Source organism: Polistes dominula, unplaced genomic scaffold (assembly GCF_049000335.1).
Source record: "Polistes dominula isolate Pdom_NZ unplaced genomic scaffold, Pdom_raw_medaka contig_15, whole genome shotgun sequence".
Lineage (NCBI taxonomy): Eukaryota > Metazoa > Arthropoda > Insecta > Hymenoptera > Vespidae > Polistes > Polistes dominula.
The window spans coordinates 511,147-530,113 of NW_028300915.1; the positions used below are offsets into that span (position 1 = coordinate 511,147).

At 37.9% G+C, this 18,967-nt stretch overlaps 1 protein-coding gene across 1 annotated transcript in view; it reads right to left on the reverse strand.

Annotated features, from left to right (window-relative positions):
• Positions 1–18,967, reverse strand: part of ss (aryl hydrocarbon receptor spineless) — a 102,106-nt gene that overhangs the window by 21,699 nt on the left and 61,440 nt on the right. Inside the window, 1 exon segment of the mRNA XM_089170528.1 lies at positions 2,113–2,231. Coding sequence (XP_089026654.1) covers positions 2,113–2,231 — 119 coding nt within the window.

Genomic DNA, 18,967 nt, shown 5'->3' on the forward strand with positions numbered 1-18,967 from the left:
GGAATATCTGTATTTCATTAACCTACAAGGATTTCTCGAGTTAAGATGAACTGATCGACTTACACGTTACTTGTCCTTGTCAAATTCAACGATCAGGTCCAATGATTCGTATTACTTCAAATAATTCAGTTTCCTTTTTGCTTGACCAACACACACACCCAAAAAAACAAAAAAAATCATCGCCCATTCTTTTTGTATTCTTCTTGATATCCCTCTACCTTTTGAACCAACCAACCAACCAAACCAAACCAAACCAAACCAACCTACCTACGTAGATACATACTATATACATATATCAATAACACGTTCAAATGATTCGTGAGCTCCATCCAAAGCTGGCTGCTCGGCTGGTAGTCGTCGTCGTCTTCGTCGTCATCGTCGTCTCCTTTTTCCACCCACGCAATTTCCATCTCCCTCTTCATCTTTTACTCTCAATCTTGTTTCCCCTTTTCTCGCCAATATATACACACACACTTTTGCCGATCCTCGTAAAGCTCAGAAAGGCCGACAGTAAATCCGGTTTATGACAAGTACGACCCCGCCACCACGATACCTTTTCTCCCATCCCCACCATCATCCACAAAATTACTACGCTTTACCGATCCGATCATTATATTCCACCCCAATTATAAAAGAAAGTCGTTCGTCAAGGATATCAAAGAAAATCTTCCAAATGATTTTTAACTTTTAAGCTATATCACTTAAGGATTTCAAATAGATAGTTCATAAAATGGTAGAGAGTATCGTATCATATCGTATCGTATCGTTTAGCGGTCTTGTAGGAGGAGGCCCGTTTCGGAATTAGCTTCGGGCACGAGCTACGTAACGTAATTAACGAGCAGACAATTAATAACGCGCCGTTATAGATGCTGGCAGGATCGTTCGATCGTAATGCAGGAGGACTCGCATGAAAGGTACGCGTGCCTCCGTACGAGTTCATGCGAGTATATTGTATGCCTTCTCTTTCCCTCTCTCTCTCTCTCTCTCTCTCGCGCGCGCACATGAGACTAAAACGCAGGAAAGGGAACGTAATAGCCTCGCATGATACGCCTCCATTAATCCGTGTATATACCCTTCCATACTTTGGAGGAATAGACACCTCGTACGCCTCGGTTTCATAGCCGGTTCATCAGCCGGATATCTTGCTCCTTCTCTCCCCACCCCACCCCATCCCATCCCATCCCCTTTCCGTGCCATTCCTTCCTCCTCCAACCTCCTCCTCCTCCTCTTCCTCGTCATCCACCCCCAACTCTACCTCGTTCGCAATGATTTAATTTCGACTGGATCTTTGCAAATTAACAAGCGAGACAACTTTGCTATACTTTTCTTAGGTTATTCGAGAGAAAGAAAAAAAAAAAATGGTTTGAAAAAAGAAAGAAGAAAAAAAAAGGGTTAACGCGTATCGTTTTCACGACGAGAACGCTTTCAATCACGAAATCATTCGGTAACACGCGTACTCAGTCAGCCCGACCATTCATCTTTCTCCACTGAGAGTTTCTTCCCACAACCATTTATTTTCATTCATTCGTTCGTTCGTTCGTTCGTTCGTTCGTTCGTTCAGTTGGTCTGATACAACGATCGATAGGTCTTACGTAATTAAGGTGGGAAAAGATAGATAATCCTGTTCATGTTTATTCCATTTCAATTTGTTAGATCTTAAACTATCGAGCTATGTTATTCTATTAAACTTGTGTTCATGATCTTTATAACAAATTGGTAATATACCAATCACCTTTTAAACAAATTTATTTAATGGTTTTCTTTAGAAATTTATTAACCGTGGAAAATATTACGCCTCGATAGGATTTTAATAATCAGAAATATCATATTTTCTTTTTATTTCTAATCTAAAACGATCGAAATCGAGACAGGCGTCTTGATCGATACTGGCAAAAACGGACGACAGGTGCATTTTACGCGTCATAAGTAACAGACAGGAGTGCAAGCACGTTCAACCCTTTTGTAATTAGTATGCGCCTTTCTCTCTCTCTCTCTCTCTCTCTCTCTCTCTCTTTCTTCAAATTTCTTTCCTCGCCAAAATGAGATCATAAATGTTAAGTATTGAAACGAAATGATGATAAGAGTCTCGATGGTAGAAACGAGCACACTCACCTGTAGGAACATTTCACCGTCAAGGTGATGATGATCGTACGCAGCTAAGGCAGCCAACTCACGTGCACGGTAATGCGAATCATGATGCGAATTTTCTTCCTTGTCCTTGTGCATCACCACTGTAAAGGAACAAGAGATACGAACGAATTAGAGGCAAAAAGGACAAGTTTTTTCAATCAAATTCTTTCCAAAAAGTAAAACAACAAGAAAAAATTAAAAAAGAATCATCGGAACGATTAGAGCAATCACAATCAAGTTTTATGATTTCTTTAGTTGGCAATATAAAAAAAAAAGGGGCCGGGCAAAACTGTTTCTTATCGTAACTCGAGAACTTAAGATACGATTTACGATGGTCACCCTATAAAAAAAAGGGACTCACACAGACACTCTCCCTAAAATTCTTTATTCAAACTCGCGTCAGCCGTTTTTATATTCTCAACATTGTCCAGTGTGGATGTGATTATACAGTGCTTTTTTTAAATATTTTTATATTAATCCCATTAATATATATATATATATAATAAATAAAGTATATTGGAGAGAAAGATTGAAGATATAAAGGGATGGGGAGGCTGGCCCCAAATGATTCGTAAAAAGTTAACGGGCACAACATTCTGAGAAAAGATTCCTTTTTCGCGTTGGTTAAGTGCCGCAAGCTTGCTTGCTTGCTTGCTGCTTACTTGCTTGCTCGTCCAGCGCGACTTTAATACGGCCGGTTTATTATTTAGTACTACCGTGCTCTCGTATGTTCTAATTATGGCGCGCATATTAAAGCAGGAGGTAGGCAGGTGTATGGAACTGTAACAGATCGACGGAGTATTATAGGGCTTAAGAGGAAGTGTCGTTCACTTCCTGTCATGTCGTATATACGACACGAGGTTTGACTTGGGCCCGGCCCCCTCCTCCCCTCTCCCCCCCACAACCCCGTCCCTCTTTACTATCGACATCGAATAATAAAAATCGCATTGAATACTTCAGAAATTTGTTGTACATATTTCGATATTCAAATTGAAAGATCTTCTTTATTTCTAAATTTTATTTGTGACACATTGTGTTTTATTATGTATAAAGACAAATTGATTTATTTGAAAATATAAACATCGTTGTTTAGGCTCGTGCATATGTGTGGAACTTTATCGAACGGCATCATCGGATGCTTCTACAAGAAGGATACGCGACACGCAAGGAAGCAGCACGCGTGCGCCACGCGATCCTTTTGGACCCCTCCCGAAGTACAACACAACAAGAAGAAGAACAAGGAGAAGCTTTCCGAGACGGATAAGAGAACGGATAACCGTGACAACGGGTTACCATGATCATGAACGAAATCTTTCTGGAGGGAGACCAAGAAAAAAATGATGCTCCGAATAAATATCAAAAGGGATCTTTTATAAAGGGGGATACGTTACACCTTTTTATAATATCATCTTGACAAAAAAAAAAAAAAAAAAAAAAACAAGGTACCCCCTTTGATTGAGATGGTTATTTTTTACTTAAATAAAAACCTTTATACTCGAGACTCTTTAACTAAAAATTATTCATGAGAAACAAATGAAATAATAGTTATCGTTCACATGGGAAATGACAGGATGGAATTTAAGTTGATCTGTCGTTCTTATATAGGTTTTCGAGCACTCGTAAATGATTCCGTGCAATATCTTGAATGGTCAGAAGCCATTAGGGAGGCCTAAAACTAGGATTGGAATTGTCGTTAGGGATAACCGAAATTTCCTGCGACACACGAGTTACAGGATTCGATCGCAGGATACTAAAGGGAAGGAAAGGGAAGGGAAGGGAAGGGAAGGGTCGTCTAGTTAGTTGTTGTGGTATCTCTTACGGTTTTCACTTCCGACGTTCAACGTTTTCCGGAGAATTCGATTTTTAATCACCCCCAGAGTTACTAAACGACCGTGCCTAATGTTTCCTGACGACGGAGATCCTTTTATTTGGAAAAACTAACATTGAATCTAAAAAGGAAGGAAGTTTCGTTTCGTTTGGCAAGAAAAACGAAAAGAAACCTGAAAAGTTAAGAAACAAAAGTAAAATAGAGGATAGCGATTGGATATGGAAAGTAGCCAATGGTCGACGAAAGCCACCCACACTCAATCGAATTGACCAGAGTCATTTGTTGTTTAATTGTAAGTAAGATTTGTTGTTGTTGTGTTATCGTTGTTCTGCTTGATGCATTGTCATGCAATTGACATATCCCTTCCTTCTTCTCTTTGATTCTTTTATTTGCGTGCATCGTTCTTCGAAACGAAAACGTTGAGTCGTCTTACGTGCATCGGGATACTTCTAAGCAATTTATTTTACGCTTCAAAAAATAGATCCTTGGTTTACTTGGATAGGTAAAACGGAGTATGGAGGTTAAACCGACGATATCATTCGTAGACATTAAATTGACATTAGTCATTTCCGTTGACTCGTTTTTTCCATTCTTCCGAACGTTCAATCCTAATGAATCTCTGATTCTTAGTTTTTTTTTTGGGGGGGTTTTTATTTCAAAATCTCTCAGTAAAATATACTCCAATTATTTTCTAGGATAAACCGTCGTCGATCATCATTTTGGTTTTAAAGTAGCATAGGTGCTTTCTTTTTTTCTTTTTTCTTTTTTTTTTTACTTCCCTGCCGATGATGACTCGTGTTTCTTTACGCAGTTGACGGTATCGATTGTGTTAGGAGTCGAACCCATCGTGACGGGTCCCTGTTCTAAGTGAATGGTTAAGTAAGTGATTATCTTTTGACCACATAATCGATGGGTGATTAATGGAAACGTTTCTCTCTCTCTCTCTCTCTCTCCCTATCTACGATATCTATTAAGAAGGTATCCTACGATGATAAATACGATGAAGCTAGTTCATTCTTTTCTCATTAACTTTTTCATTGGACAACTGTGACAACTTGTGACATCTTGACGTTTTAGTTTACTTTTCAATATGCGCTAATGGTTAACATCGGCACGCGTCCATTGTGGGTTACGAAACTCAGATAATATTTAACTAACGTTGCCTACAAATGTATGAGTTGCTTTATTTCTTTTTTTTATTATTTTTACATTCGTACAAATCTGTCAAAAGTTTTTCGATCAAATTGTTAGAAGCACGAAAAAGGGTGGTCGAGAAAAATATTGTATTATGGTAAAAGAAAACTCGTGAAAGCTTAGGGAAAGATATTTTTGGGTGCACCGGCCTACTTGTTAGCCGCTTATCGTCAAGGGGCGTTTTAATACTCGAGTGGTGAGTTTTCAACATCGAATGACACGACGTCCGTCGTTCGGAATCTCGTCGCTGCATGCAAATCGCTCGTGCTCGGAGACTTTGCACTAAAGGTTTACCTAAAGGTTCTTGCTGAGTCAGTTCGTTCCTTCCTCTTCTGACTGACTAACAAAAGCTAAAAGCTACTTTACTTACACACCAATAGGGGCCCTGCTGGTCTAGTAATATACACACACACACACATTCTTCAATGTATTATACATAAACGTCTATAAGTTGAATATTAAAGATCAAGCATGGAACATGCAGATTAGCTTCGCTAATACACTTGTTTCTTACAAATTACCCTTTATGTTTAAGACAATCGATTGTGTTGGAGAAACGTATTACTCGTAAAACTAACCGAAACAAAATTACCTTTGTCACCCAATGAATATATAATTGGATAGAAATTTTGTGTATGTCTTTTTCATTTTCATAACGCGAATAAATCAGAGCGAGCGTCAGACGGAAAAAGCTTGGCAAAAAGAAAAGAGAGAGAGAGAGAGAGAGGTTTTTACTTGTAACCAAATGGAAGGACTCTCGTACTAGTTGGTACAATGCGAATACGTCCTTCCCTCCCCTCCCTTGTATAACCTTCGGTTGGCATACGGCGGACAGCAAATTGGAGGAAACGCGATTGTTCGACGTCGAGTTAATTCGCGGTCTGGCCGTGCCCGCATGATAATAGCTGGCCAAGAGAAAGAGAGAGATTATTAGCCCTCCCCCTCCCCAGAGTAATGAACGATCCTACTACGGACGCGAAAACCTAAGCAAAACTGTAACCTTAACGTAAAAGCGTACAACACGCTCACACGCAAAACTCTATATCGGCGATTGTTATATTGTAATTTATAAACTGCATATACCAATTACCAGACATTTCTGCATACCTGCGTTTGCACTTCAATCGTGGAAACTATGTTTTCTATGTTGCACGTTGTTGACTACGAAGAGAAATAACGCGAGAGATTGCAACGTAAAAAAAAAAAAAAAAAAAAAAAAACCCCGATGGAGAACTTTCGTTGCATTTTATTCGATGACCCCTTGAACGAGGGAGGTCGACGAAAAATTACTCACTGCGCTCGCTCCTTGACGAAAGTCGTCATTTCTGTGTCAAAGAAACTTTACCAGTTAACAACAACGTACAACAATTTATACTTGCAATATTTTCTCACACATCTGTTGAAGCCCGATGTTACTTTTCATTTAAAAATAATGATATTATATATACCGTTAAAGTTATTAGGAACATATATATATATATATATATATATATATTTATCCTAAACATGTACGAAATGAGAGATCTATTCGTTTGATTTTTCCACCCCTCTCTCTCTCTCTCTCTGCCTCTCTCTCTCTCTCGCGCGCGCTTTGTTTTCATTATTTTTCCCTTTTTTCACAGCAAATTCCATTCTCCGATCAGATATCGTTTCGCAGTCAGACACCGGGACTTTTTATCGAGGCGGACCCTCCTCGGTCGGCTCGCATCGAGGAAGAGAGTAGTTTTGCAAGCGCTCTTTAGTGCTCGATTCCACAACGACGTGCGTACTATACTATATGTGTATATGCACGGTGACCGTATAAAGTAATCCGTCAGACAGAAGTGGGCAGTGGGGTGATAATGCATGAGTGCGGTAGCCCCGCCCTATCCCTGTAACCACGATAAAATCTCTCATTACGCAACGAAACGGACCCTCTGTCGCTAGACTCTCTCTCTCTCTCTCTGTTATCCTTAGGCAGGAACTCTAATAAACCATACGTATGTGAAAATTTATTTTTCTTTTCGTCCCACCCCTCCTCGTTCCCTCAGTTTGCACTCACCCACCGACCGACCGACCACCACCACCACCGCCACCAACTCGATCTTTACATATGATCGACGCCCAATGTCATTCAACTGTCTCGCTGAACTAGATCACATCGTTCGATGAGACATTTATCATTTGCATGGAAGGAAGCACCGATTTCCTAGTATTTTTCTTTTTTTTTTTTTTTCATTTTTTTTTTTTACAATCTCTATCCACAAATTCGAGATTGACCGTCACAAATGCGTTTAATATTTCTTATAAATATGTATATACACCTCTATTTCTTTACAAACTTAATACCAGTTCACATATGTATATATATTTTTCTTTATAAATATGTATTAAGTATAACTAGTACGTCTATTTAATATAGATATCTCTGTCTCTTTCTCTCTCTCTCTCTCTCTTTCTATACCGTATATAGGTAAAATATGTATTCCCGAGTAATTTACATATACATTTAAAAAAAAGTCACATAAATTAAAATAACCCTAACTCTCCCATTAATATGTATGTATGGATATACGATTAAAATATATTAATTATTTTAATAATAAAAGTAAATCCTTGATAGAGGTGGGGGTGGTGGTGGTAGTTTAACAAATATAAGTAGTACGTTCGCGTTTTATTTGCTCGTATAAGAATAAGAATAAGAAGAAGTTTGTTGTTGGTGCCCTTCGCAAGGGCAAATCACGTAATAATTAGCGCGTACAGCCGTAGGTAGGACAATCGTATTAATGCATACCGCGGTAGGGCTATCTAAAGAGCTAAGCAGCTATACACGCTATATCTTATATCAAAGAGAGCCAGCTGTCGAGCGAGCAAGCAGAGCATATACTGCCCACAAACACGACATCGTCATTTATCACCGTTGTGAGCCAGCCGGGCCTCCTCGTGTAGGTTTTCTGCATTACCTAATGAGTTTCATAACCGAATTAAATTTTTGGTCTTGACAAGTTTTAACCCACGAAAAGACGGGGAAGAGGACGAAGTAGAAGAGAGAGAGAGAGAGAGAGGAGAGAGAGGGACACTGATCTGGTCGTTAAAAAAAGGTACGACGTTTAAATTTTTAAGATTAATCTTCATCCTTGCCAATAATTTTATTTATTATATTATACATCTCTTTTTTTTTTATTATTTTCATAAGAAATAACATTAAAATGCTGCTACACTAACGTGTGCATTTTTCTTTTTTACGTGTACGTGAAACGACAACATATGAAAAATTTGTGTGTGTAGGTCTCGTCTGAAATAACTCGAGGGGGTTTGGTTGTTACTTTCTTTATTTTCTTTTTCTCATTTTTTTTTTCTTTTTTCATGGATCTTACTAGACGGAAGCAATGTGTCAACACTCGAAGTCTCGGGTCAACACTCGATTCGCCGTCGCTCGAGTAAACCAAAAGGATTAATGTATTTTGCTTGTTTCTCCAGTCCCTGAAAAAGGTTTCTTCTCCTTTTTTTTTTTTCTTTAACTTATTTCAATCGTATGTAAAAGGAAATTCCTATTTTTGGAAATATTTCTCTTTAACAATGTACACAATTCAGTTTTAGATATAATATATTAGGTTGTTCGAAAAGTCGTTTCGTTTTTTGTTGACACAATTTTCTGCATTAGTTGATGCAAATCGACAAATAGTAACACATGAGATCGATTCAAATTCAATTATTTATGACCACTTGAAAGGTTTAAGGTTTAACCTCGAAACATAAATTATTATCTTCATTTTTACAAAAGAAAAACGAAACGACTTTCCAAACTACCTAATTATGTTTGTTGGCAGTTCGTTCATTTGATCGTTCGTTCGTTCGTTCGTTCGGTCAGTCATATATTGGTAGGGGTTACGGTCATTGCTTACTGCTCATCCGCTAATTAAATTAGATAAAATCAAGAGCAACATGATGGTCAGAAAGAAAGAAAGAAAGAAAGAAAGAAATAAAGAGTACAATTATGTGATGAGTAGGACGAGTTCTCCAATCCAGTCCAATATGCGAACATATTGTCGTTGATCGTATAGAACGTAAAGTAACATACGTCGAAAGAGGGTCGTCGGTTCCTGACACAACAACGATGCATACTACTACATTTTTCTTTCTATATAAGTGTACACCCACATAAACACACACACACACCACATACATACATATATATTAAAAACACTAGTTTAAAGAAGAAGCAATGAGAGATACGTTACTCTTGGGACGTTCGCGTGACTTTTCGTTTACACGGTAGCACGATCCGTTAATAATCTCGGGTGTCTTCTTTCATTTAACCTATTATCTCGGAGAAAGAAAGAAAGAAAAAAAAAAGATAAAATAATCTCAGAACGGATAGTAGATGGGTAAAAAGATGAAATTCGAGAAGATACCGATCACCGATCTACACTACCGATCAAAACTTTCGATACTCGCGTACTCTACTCTTACATGAAATATCTCGACATTATTGTAAATTATATATATATATACAGATAATTACGATAGTATCCTAAATCAACGAATTATTATAACATACTAGGGGTGCTCCGGCATGCGTTGCTGTGGCTCACAATCAGTCCGATACACACGTATAATAAATAATTCGCAAAAAAAAATAATATTGCGATTATAAATTGAGATATAAGATAATCCTATATTCTAAGTGGAATGAAACTGCACACAGTGTGGAAAATTTGATTAAAATCGGTTCAATAGTTTAGGAGTCCATTGCGGACAAACAACGTGACACGTAATTTAATAAAATATAATAAATAATTTCTACACGTTAAAATAAATCGTAAAATGAATGTTATCAATTATTTTGTTCGTAGTCATTTCATATATGACGTACGTTAAAGTATATACAGTAGTATTTTATAAGGATAAAACAAATACACCATGAAATAAACTTCATTGATTGTATATAAAATCATTAAAGTATTTGGTACGAGATAAGGGGAGTCATGGATCATTGAAGTTCCATGGACCTGAACCGAGCCTGCGGGAATCCAAAGATCGTAAGTTTCTCTTTCTCTTTCACTTCTTCTTTCTTTCTTTCTTTCTTTCTTTCTTTCTTTCTCTGCTTCATTCTGAAAACGGTTTCGTTCCTATGTATATATGGTGAGTGTGTTAGTATTCGTCGCGCATCTAACTAGAATGAATCGCCATAATTTTTCAAGGAACCGTGCTGCTTCGGCTACGTTTCGGGGCCTTCGCAAACGAGCTTGACAAAATACAGAAGGTGGAAATAGATTAGCGCGATCGTTTGTCTCGTCCTTCGTCTCTTTCCATTAGCTACGTGTGTATGTGTATATGTATATCTATGTATATATAAATGTAAACTTTTATATGTATAACGTAGATATTTTTCGTACGATTAAGGAAATAAAAATCTTCCTGAGAAAGGGAGAAAGAATTAAAGAAGTCTTCTCTTTCAGGGGGGGGGGGGGTAGAGGTTGGTTGGTAATATGCGTAAACGAAGTTTTTTATTTAATCGCGGATACGCCGAAATTAAATTAGTAATTTTATTCGTATCGTAGCAGAAACTTTTTGACTTTCTTTCGCCGACGTTTTAAAGCTGCTTGCTTGCGTGCGCCCTCGCAAAGAATGTACGTTTGTAAATGTATGTGAGTGTGTATATATATATACTTATGTATGTACCTCGAAAACCTCCGAATTCAAATCAACCGGCTAAAAGTACGAGGGCTATCTCTGTGTCTTTTTCTTTTTATTGTATTTTCTTTACTTCATTTTTATTTCAACATTCTACCATTTTCTCTTTCTCGTATTATTAATAAAAGACAATTGTAATCTACGTCACTGATCATATATATTTTATTTATCGAAAATAATCTTCTCTTTTTAATATGTATAAATGACGTGTCACGTTGTTTGTCCGCAATGTACTCCTAAATTACTGAACCGATTTTAATCAAATTTTGCACACTGTATGCAATTTCATTCAACTTGAAAGATAGGTTTGTTTATATCTCAATTTACAATTGAATTATTTGTTTATTAACAAAAAGTCGGACTGATTGCGAGCCACAGCAACGCGTGGCAGGGCACCCCTCCTAGTTTATAATAAATATAAGATTTGAGTGATACTCTTATAACAATGATTATTATCATCATCATCATCGACGATGATCATCATATTCATCGAATAACCTTTTTTTTTTTCAAGATAACGATATTAATCTTATCATCCCGAGTTTCTCGCCTATCGTACCAAGACGATAAATAATAAGTGAGTAGAATTTTTACAACTCAGCCGGTAATTATTATTTACGACGGGATATAAAGTATAGCATAGCTTTATTAAACCACACTACTTCTCGATTCGAAGGCACTGGAATGGAACTCCTGACTCGAGAATTCTACCGTTTGATATGCATCGTCCGACACTTCAATGTCTGTTCCTTTCGTCTTATACTACTTTTATATTATATATATATATATATAAAATAATTTGATATTTTTTATTTACGCGAATATATCATCAATAATTATCAAACTAATATCGTTTCCGTATTTCTGATAAAAATATCAAAATATATTGTATAATCAGATCGGAATGGATTTGACATTCGTCGTCGTATTAAAGTTTCAAATAATTCTTAAGTTCTCTTTCCATTGGGTTTTATACTCGTTGTGATATCTTCGAATAAAATCAGTTGGTAATTAGGCATCCAACTTAAAGGCGGAAGTTCGCGACTTCGAAGCGATATATCGTCGAAAAATTCCAAATTTCATTTAATTAAAATGACCATAAGTGACCGCGTGTTCAAACCTGCACCTTTTCATTTTAACGCCGTGTGTATATTATATAGCATATTTTTGAAAATAAGAGTGTACGGTGGTACGCGTCGTCGTTTGTTTGCGCCCTGTTAACGATCGAAAAAATTGTTCGTTGAATCTTTCGTTGGATCTTACGTTGGATCTTCAGAACCGATCGCGGTTTCGTAGGCTCTAGGTAGGGAAGATCGAAAACCGTTCGACCGAGATCGTACTATAGACATATAGCCAGCCACGGCTAATCTACTTATGGTATCCGATGTCGAATACGCTTCGACGGTGTTCGGTTTCGTTCGTAAATAACATGGCGAGGTGGTTAATTCGCAAATCTCTTCAAAGCGTGAAATCCGACGTTCGAAGGTGTACGATCCTGTGGTCCAACTTAAATAGATCAAACAAACACATATACAAGGATAATAAAAAATCATTGCACTGGTTGGTTGGTGGTATCATCGAACGTTGTTGTTGAACAAGTTGGGGGAGCTTTGCATGAAAGAAAAACGCATGAAGAAACGCGTTTCTTCATCATCGTTTGTTGAATTCCATTGGGACGCGACCGCGGCTCATTAGCATCATAATAACGAGCCCCTATGTCTTTGGGTAAGTATTTACGACGGCGTCCGGGAGAGTTGATGCGTATTGGTGCCGTGTATATATCCGTGCCACTCGGATACCGGAGGTGTAAGGTAACATCGCGTTCCACCATTTCGGACCACCCTGTTGTGGAAGCCATCTACGTCGCGATCGCGAGATTTCTTGTCGCCATACTTTCTCCCACTTGACGAACGTTTACCTTTAAACGACATTTTCTTTCCCTTCCCTTCCCCCCCCAACATCCCTCACCCTCGTATACGATCGAACGATCGAATCTTTATCCAATATTTTTTATTCGAAGAATCTGCATTGCATTGCATTGCATTGCATTGCTTTTCTCTTTCTTCTTTTCTTTTCTTTTGTTTTCTTCTTGAGAGAATGAAATAGTCGGAAAGAAAGAGGGAGAATATAACCTCGGTAATTTCACATAAGACAGGGCGGCGCACGCGCCACCAAGCGGAAGTGCTTAAATCCATCATGGCGTCCACCGGAAACCGCCTGAGTCACTCGCGTAATCGTACCTCCTCCCGATGTATCGATTTTCTTGGACGTTTCTCCAAGCAGGCTAGCCCAACTTTTGCTTATCTTAACCGTTTCAGGCACATTAATTAGCTCGAAAAAGAAAGACCCACTGAGAATATATCTAACAGAAATAAACGAGGAATTTTCAGAAAGTCGCTGAAAGAATGTTACCGAGAAGGTCTCCGAGCTCTCTCTTTCTCTCTCTCTCTCTCTTGCTCGTACTAGTTCGAAGACTGTCTTTCTTTCTTTCTCTCTCTCTCTCTCTTTCTTTTTTCAGTTATAAAACTGCACGCTACGAATATAAAAATGCTAAACCGCGAGACGAATTCTCGCGAGGAATTAAAGAAAATACTATTGTAATAGTCACGAGACTTTTTACCGAGAAAAAAATGTATCAAATAAATTATTATCCCCCGAGACATTCCTATGGTGTGGTATTCTAAACACAAAATTCGTAATTATAATAATCCTTTTCAGTTAGCGTATCATAAATTTATCAAGTAATTTTCTACCATTTGTATTAAACAAACTTTTAACATTTATATTTTACTAAGGGGTGCCCTGGCACCCGTTGCTGCTGTGGTTCATCACAATCAATCCGATACACACGTCCATCTGTTAGAATCTTATCGAACTAAAAGAGATAATCATGACTCTAATTAATTAATAAACAAATAATTCGCAATAAATTGAGATATAAACTATCCTATCTTTCAAGTTGAATGAAATTGCACACAGTGTGTAAAATTTGATTAAAATCAGTTCAGTAGTTTAGGAGTCCATTGCGGACAAACAACGTGACACGTAATTTATTTATATATATATATATACTAAGATTTTACGATTAGGATTGATATATTATTTCTTATTGATAATATTGTACACCATCATTATGTTTGTCCATAATCCAATGAAATTGTCCACACTCTTACAATAGAAAATAGTTGAAATGTCGCATACCGTTCATTAACAAAGATCCTTCTCTTACTTATAGTTGTACCTTTTAATAATTGCTCATTTAACTGTCGAGGAATTTATCGAGCTCTTATCGTAGCTTTTTACTGGAATTCTCGATAATCTCGATTTCATTCCATAGGATCGTATCGTTGACGATTTTCAAGTAATACTATCGTGAATCGTAACGTCGCATGCTTGGCAAATACATGTGTGTGTATGAGTGTGTGTGTGTGTGTATAAATTTGAAATTTATGGGTAGATAGTTGAACGAATAGTTTCTCAACGTTTAAAACATCCTCAAATTCATTTAATCAATTGTACAATAATGAAAATGAAAAATACAAATGAATACCCTAATGACAATAATTTGGTTTCGTTATTGCATATTTATAAATGAAATGAAGAGAAAGAAGAAGGCAGGAAAAATGTAAGATAACGAGCCGATTAACGATTAAAGTGTATCGTCTTCTAAAAGAGGGATAAACGATCTCGGTAGTTAGGTCGAATCGTAGATAGATTCACTAGGCATCAAAGGCAAGAAGGAGAGTGCAACGGACACGCTACTAGGTTTATTGCCGATGTACATAGAAGGAAGAAGGTACACCACCACGGTGGTAGTTTGAGGCCACGGGAGAGAGATCGATAAAGTCTGCCACCAAGAAATTTCAGAGCCTAGTCCTCTTGCTTGAGGTTAACTCTGCCAGTCAATTGTTATACTCTAATCATAAACTTCTCAAATAGGCTTCGACAATCGATATAATAACATAATGCTTAACATTTGTTTTTTTCTTCTTCTTTTTTTTTCTTTTTTACAAATAAATATGCACAGATCTGATTCATTAAACCCATTAACTGCGGTGCGTTCTCGAACCAACCAATCCATTGATATGAACACAGTGTATAAATAACTTTAACAACAGGATATTTGAATAATTTTAAACGTAATTATAAAAATAATCAAATTAAAATAGACGACGATCGACGATCAAATATCAAAATGCAATTAACTAAACGACATTGAAATAATTGTCCAAATATTTCATTGCTATGTTACATATCACAATGAATTGCATGTTAAATTAATTGGTAAAACAGCAATAGAAGTGTTATAGTAAAAAAAATATAGAAGGCGTATATATACGCCTTTAGCAATCAAAGGGTTAAATTCACATAGATTTTATGAAATTTTATTGTAAGATTTGATATTAAAAATGAATCTTTTAATAATACAACAGATAAATAAGACAAATGTGTACGCTTGTCGGATGTCTTATTTTTTGTCGTTAATACGATCGATCAGGGTTAGAAAAACGAAGGAAAAGAGAGAGAGAGTGAGAGAGAAATCGTTGAAATAGAACATACACGCGTAGCCACGTGTCACCGTGCGCTGTCTCGAAAAAGGGTGATTCACGAGAAATATAGTCTTAATGACAGCAGTCGGATACATTTTTGACCGTGGGTTGTCTTTCATTCTATCGTATTCCTACAAGCAGGTTGAGATCTATAAATCCTTGGTGTTCTAGTCAATCGACGGGAGATATTTATCGCGTGGTATGGCGTAGTATGGGGGGGGGGGAAAGGGGAGAAGGGGGAGTGGGTAGGTTCTTTATGGCTTTACGAGGGATCAATCGATTTCTACAATATATATATATATATATATTAACTTTGTCCTTTAACCCTTTGGAATCCAGGGTAAACGTTTATCCTCCTGAATAACGCGTGACAATAAATGGAGATAATAAATGTCAAATAATAATAAGAAGAAGAAAAATCTCTATTTTTATTATAATTGAACGGCTTTTAAATATTATCTCGTTAATAATCATAATTTTATTATTTATTTGTCGATATAAATCATATTTTTACTTGACGTTGGTAAACACATTTAGAAATAATAGGTAAGAAAGACATAGAGAAATTAATGAGATAAGATATTTTCTTCTCTTCTTATGGATCGATCGATCATTCCAAAAGGGGGAGGGAAAGAGGGTGGATAGATCCAAGTATCGCAATATATCTCTAGCAAAGCCATAATAATTAATGATCCGATCGTGTTCGCACTTGTGTCCCGTTTACGACAGCGTACACATTTTTCTACGTGTTTCCACGGGAACGAATAAGAGAGAGAGAGAGAGAGAGAGAGAAGGTGAGGAGTCGTCTCGGCAACGTCATTAGAAATTCGCAACATGTGTTTCAATGTAACGACACAACATACATAGTAGAGAAAAAGAATGAGAGAGTGAGTGAGAGAGTGAGAGAGAGAGAGAGAGAGAGAGAGAGAAAGAAAAAGGACCTAGCATGCATTGGCTCACGGTGGCCACTCGGAACGAACACTCATGCAATATGAATGACTCCCGGCACACTCTGTAATTACCAGCGCATTTCATTAGGCGCATTAAATGATTTCGTGGCATGAATACATTTCTGCTAATGTTGATTGGCGTGCCGTCACCAATGATGATGCACTGGTACAAAAGCCATCGAATTTGCTCGGTTTTATTCGCCGTGTAAACTCTTCGAAAAAAAAAAGAAGAAAAAAAAACCAGAGAGAAACAAATCTAATCTTTTTCTTTTTTTTTTTTTTTCGTAAAAGAGAATAGGTTGACAATAAAATTACGAGATCTCTAGGACGACGTATATCTTTGTTCATAAAGATAATTGTTTTGTTTATTCAACCCTAATCAAAGGTATGCGATTAGCATAGGAAGAAAAAGCACGTGTTCTCCTCCTCCTTCTGCCAACTCTCTTTCCCCCTTTTTGATTTGTTTTTTTCTTCTTCTTCTTTACTCGCACACCGATGATCAACCTTCGGTAGTTTGTTCCCCCCTATTTGACTCTCGACTCTCTCTCTCTCTCTCTCGCTCTCTCTCTACACTCGACTCAACTCAAACCGGGTCGTCGTCTACTCTCGTTTTCTTTTAAACCAACCTCAACGAAAGTTCAGAACTTCTTTATCTTAACGCAACATAATCTGACCTATTACACAACTACTATATATGTATATATATCTGATCGAATAAAAATATGATTTTATAATTCGAAAAAGAATTGATTGAAAAATGTCTTCGACTATTTGTTGGAAGATCCATTGCGATTATTCGTCGTTAAGAATAACAGCAACACTGATCGTTCCTTCCGCGATCTTAGACTATAGCCAATTAACATTCTAATGTCGTGACGCGTTTCGCGTGCGTCCTTAAGGCGTCGCAATAGTTCCTACCCGTCGCTTTGGAATCTCATGACTTTTACAATAAGTAGTACGTAAATACGTACGCACGCATGCAAGCGCAAGAACGTAGGAGGTGTAACAACAAAAGAAACGAGGTATAGTTGAGTGATATCGAACGAAGTATGCTAATCACAGTGTTAAAAACTCCAAACGTTTGCTTTGAATTAGAATGACTCATATTGAAACATCCTATTTTATTAAATGAATAGTCATAGTGTATAATAAAAAGATCGTTGCAATGAACTGACCAGCTGCTGACCCTTTTTTTTTCTTTTATTATCAATGAACATTGACATCAGAGAAGAATACAGAAAGAGAAATAACGCCAGGTGATATCGAATTGGTATCGAAAGAAAAGCGAATGAACGAACGTTTCTAACCAACTGTAACTCCACCTCCACCACCTACTCTAAAAATATATTAAAAATCACCAAGCAAAGTATCGTGAAGAGTTGGGAAGGATAGCCATGAGGCACTAACCGTCCGTCGATTCGAGCTGAACCGTCTGTCCGTTCATTCCATCCGTCTGTCTGTCTGTCTGTCTGTCTGTCCATCCATCCGTCCATCCGTCCGTCCGTACGCTCGTTCGTTCGTTCGTTCGTTCGTCCGAGCGTGTTCATCCATTACCTTCGTCATTAGGTCCTCGAGGGAAGAGAAGAAAAAGGATAGTAGGCTCGGTAAGTTTTCTTCGTGGCGCCGAGGAAACGAGCGGATGTTCTTCCGTCCTAGTCCTTCGAGTAAGACGACCAAGATGGAGTAGGAAAGAAAAGGGAAAAGAGAGAGAGAGAGAGAGAGAGAGAGTGAACTTTGCAGCAGCAGAAGAAGAAGAAACCCTTTATTAAAGGTTGCACACCTTTGTGAGTGAAACGAAGAAGGAGCAGTGATGGTGGTGGTGGTGGTGGTGGTAGTAGTATTGGTCCGGCAAAACCGTAGGGAGGAATGAAGATGAAGAGAAATGCGAAAGAGAGCGAAGGCCCTCGATCTGCCAAATGAAACAGGGCTCTGGTGAGATTACGTGATTCGTAGCGGCGATTCGCCATCAGTGTCAGTTTAATGAAGGCCTCTAGGTAAAAGCGAGAGCTCGCCCAGCGGGACGCAGTCCGACTCTTTGGCTCTTTCCTAACAGAGAAAGAGAAAGAGAGAGGGAGAGAGGAATTCTTTTTTGGAATCGAGCTGAGAAAATCGCCGTGAAACGACCTGTAGCGATCTTACCTAAGAGTTATTTCCTCTTTCTTGATCGTCTCCCATCGAAACGACTCGTAAAGGATAAAAAGAGAGAGAGAGAGAGAGGGATAGGTCAAATAACAAAAGAGAATTCTTCTCGCTACTAAAACAGAATCCTATCTCGGTTTCTTTCACCTTTCAATGGATTTTCCACGTTAGCGAGTGTGTCTCGAGTAGGAAGTAATAGTAGAGACGATTTCGGCACGCTACAGTGGAAAATAGGCGCCACGTGGGGTAGCACACGCGGAGTGCAGCAGCTGTGCCCTTTCAAATATAAACGAGAGAACATAATTTCTCCCCTTACCACCCCCGTATTTCTCTCTCTCTCTCTTTCTCTCTCTCTCACACACACACACAATTTCCTTACTGTACCTCCAAGTACCGGAGATACTGTGAGATACGCCAGGTGCGCGTTACGAGGGCGGTACTGGTGGCCGGCCAGCTACGCCGGATAGATAGATTTACAGCAAATCATTTTACACGCCTAT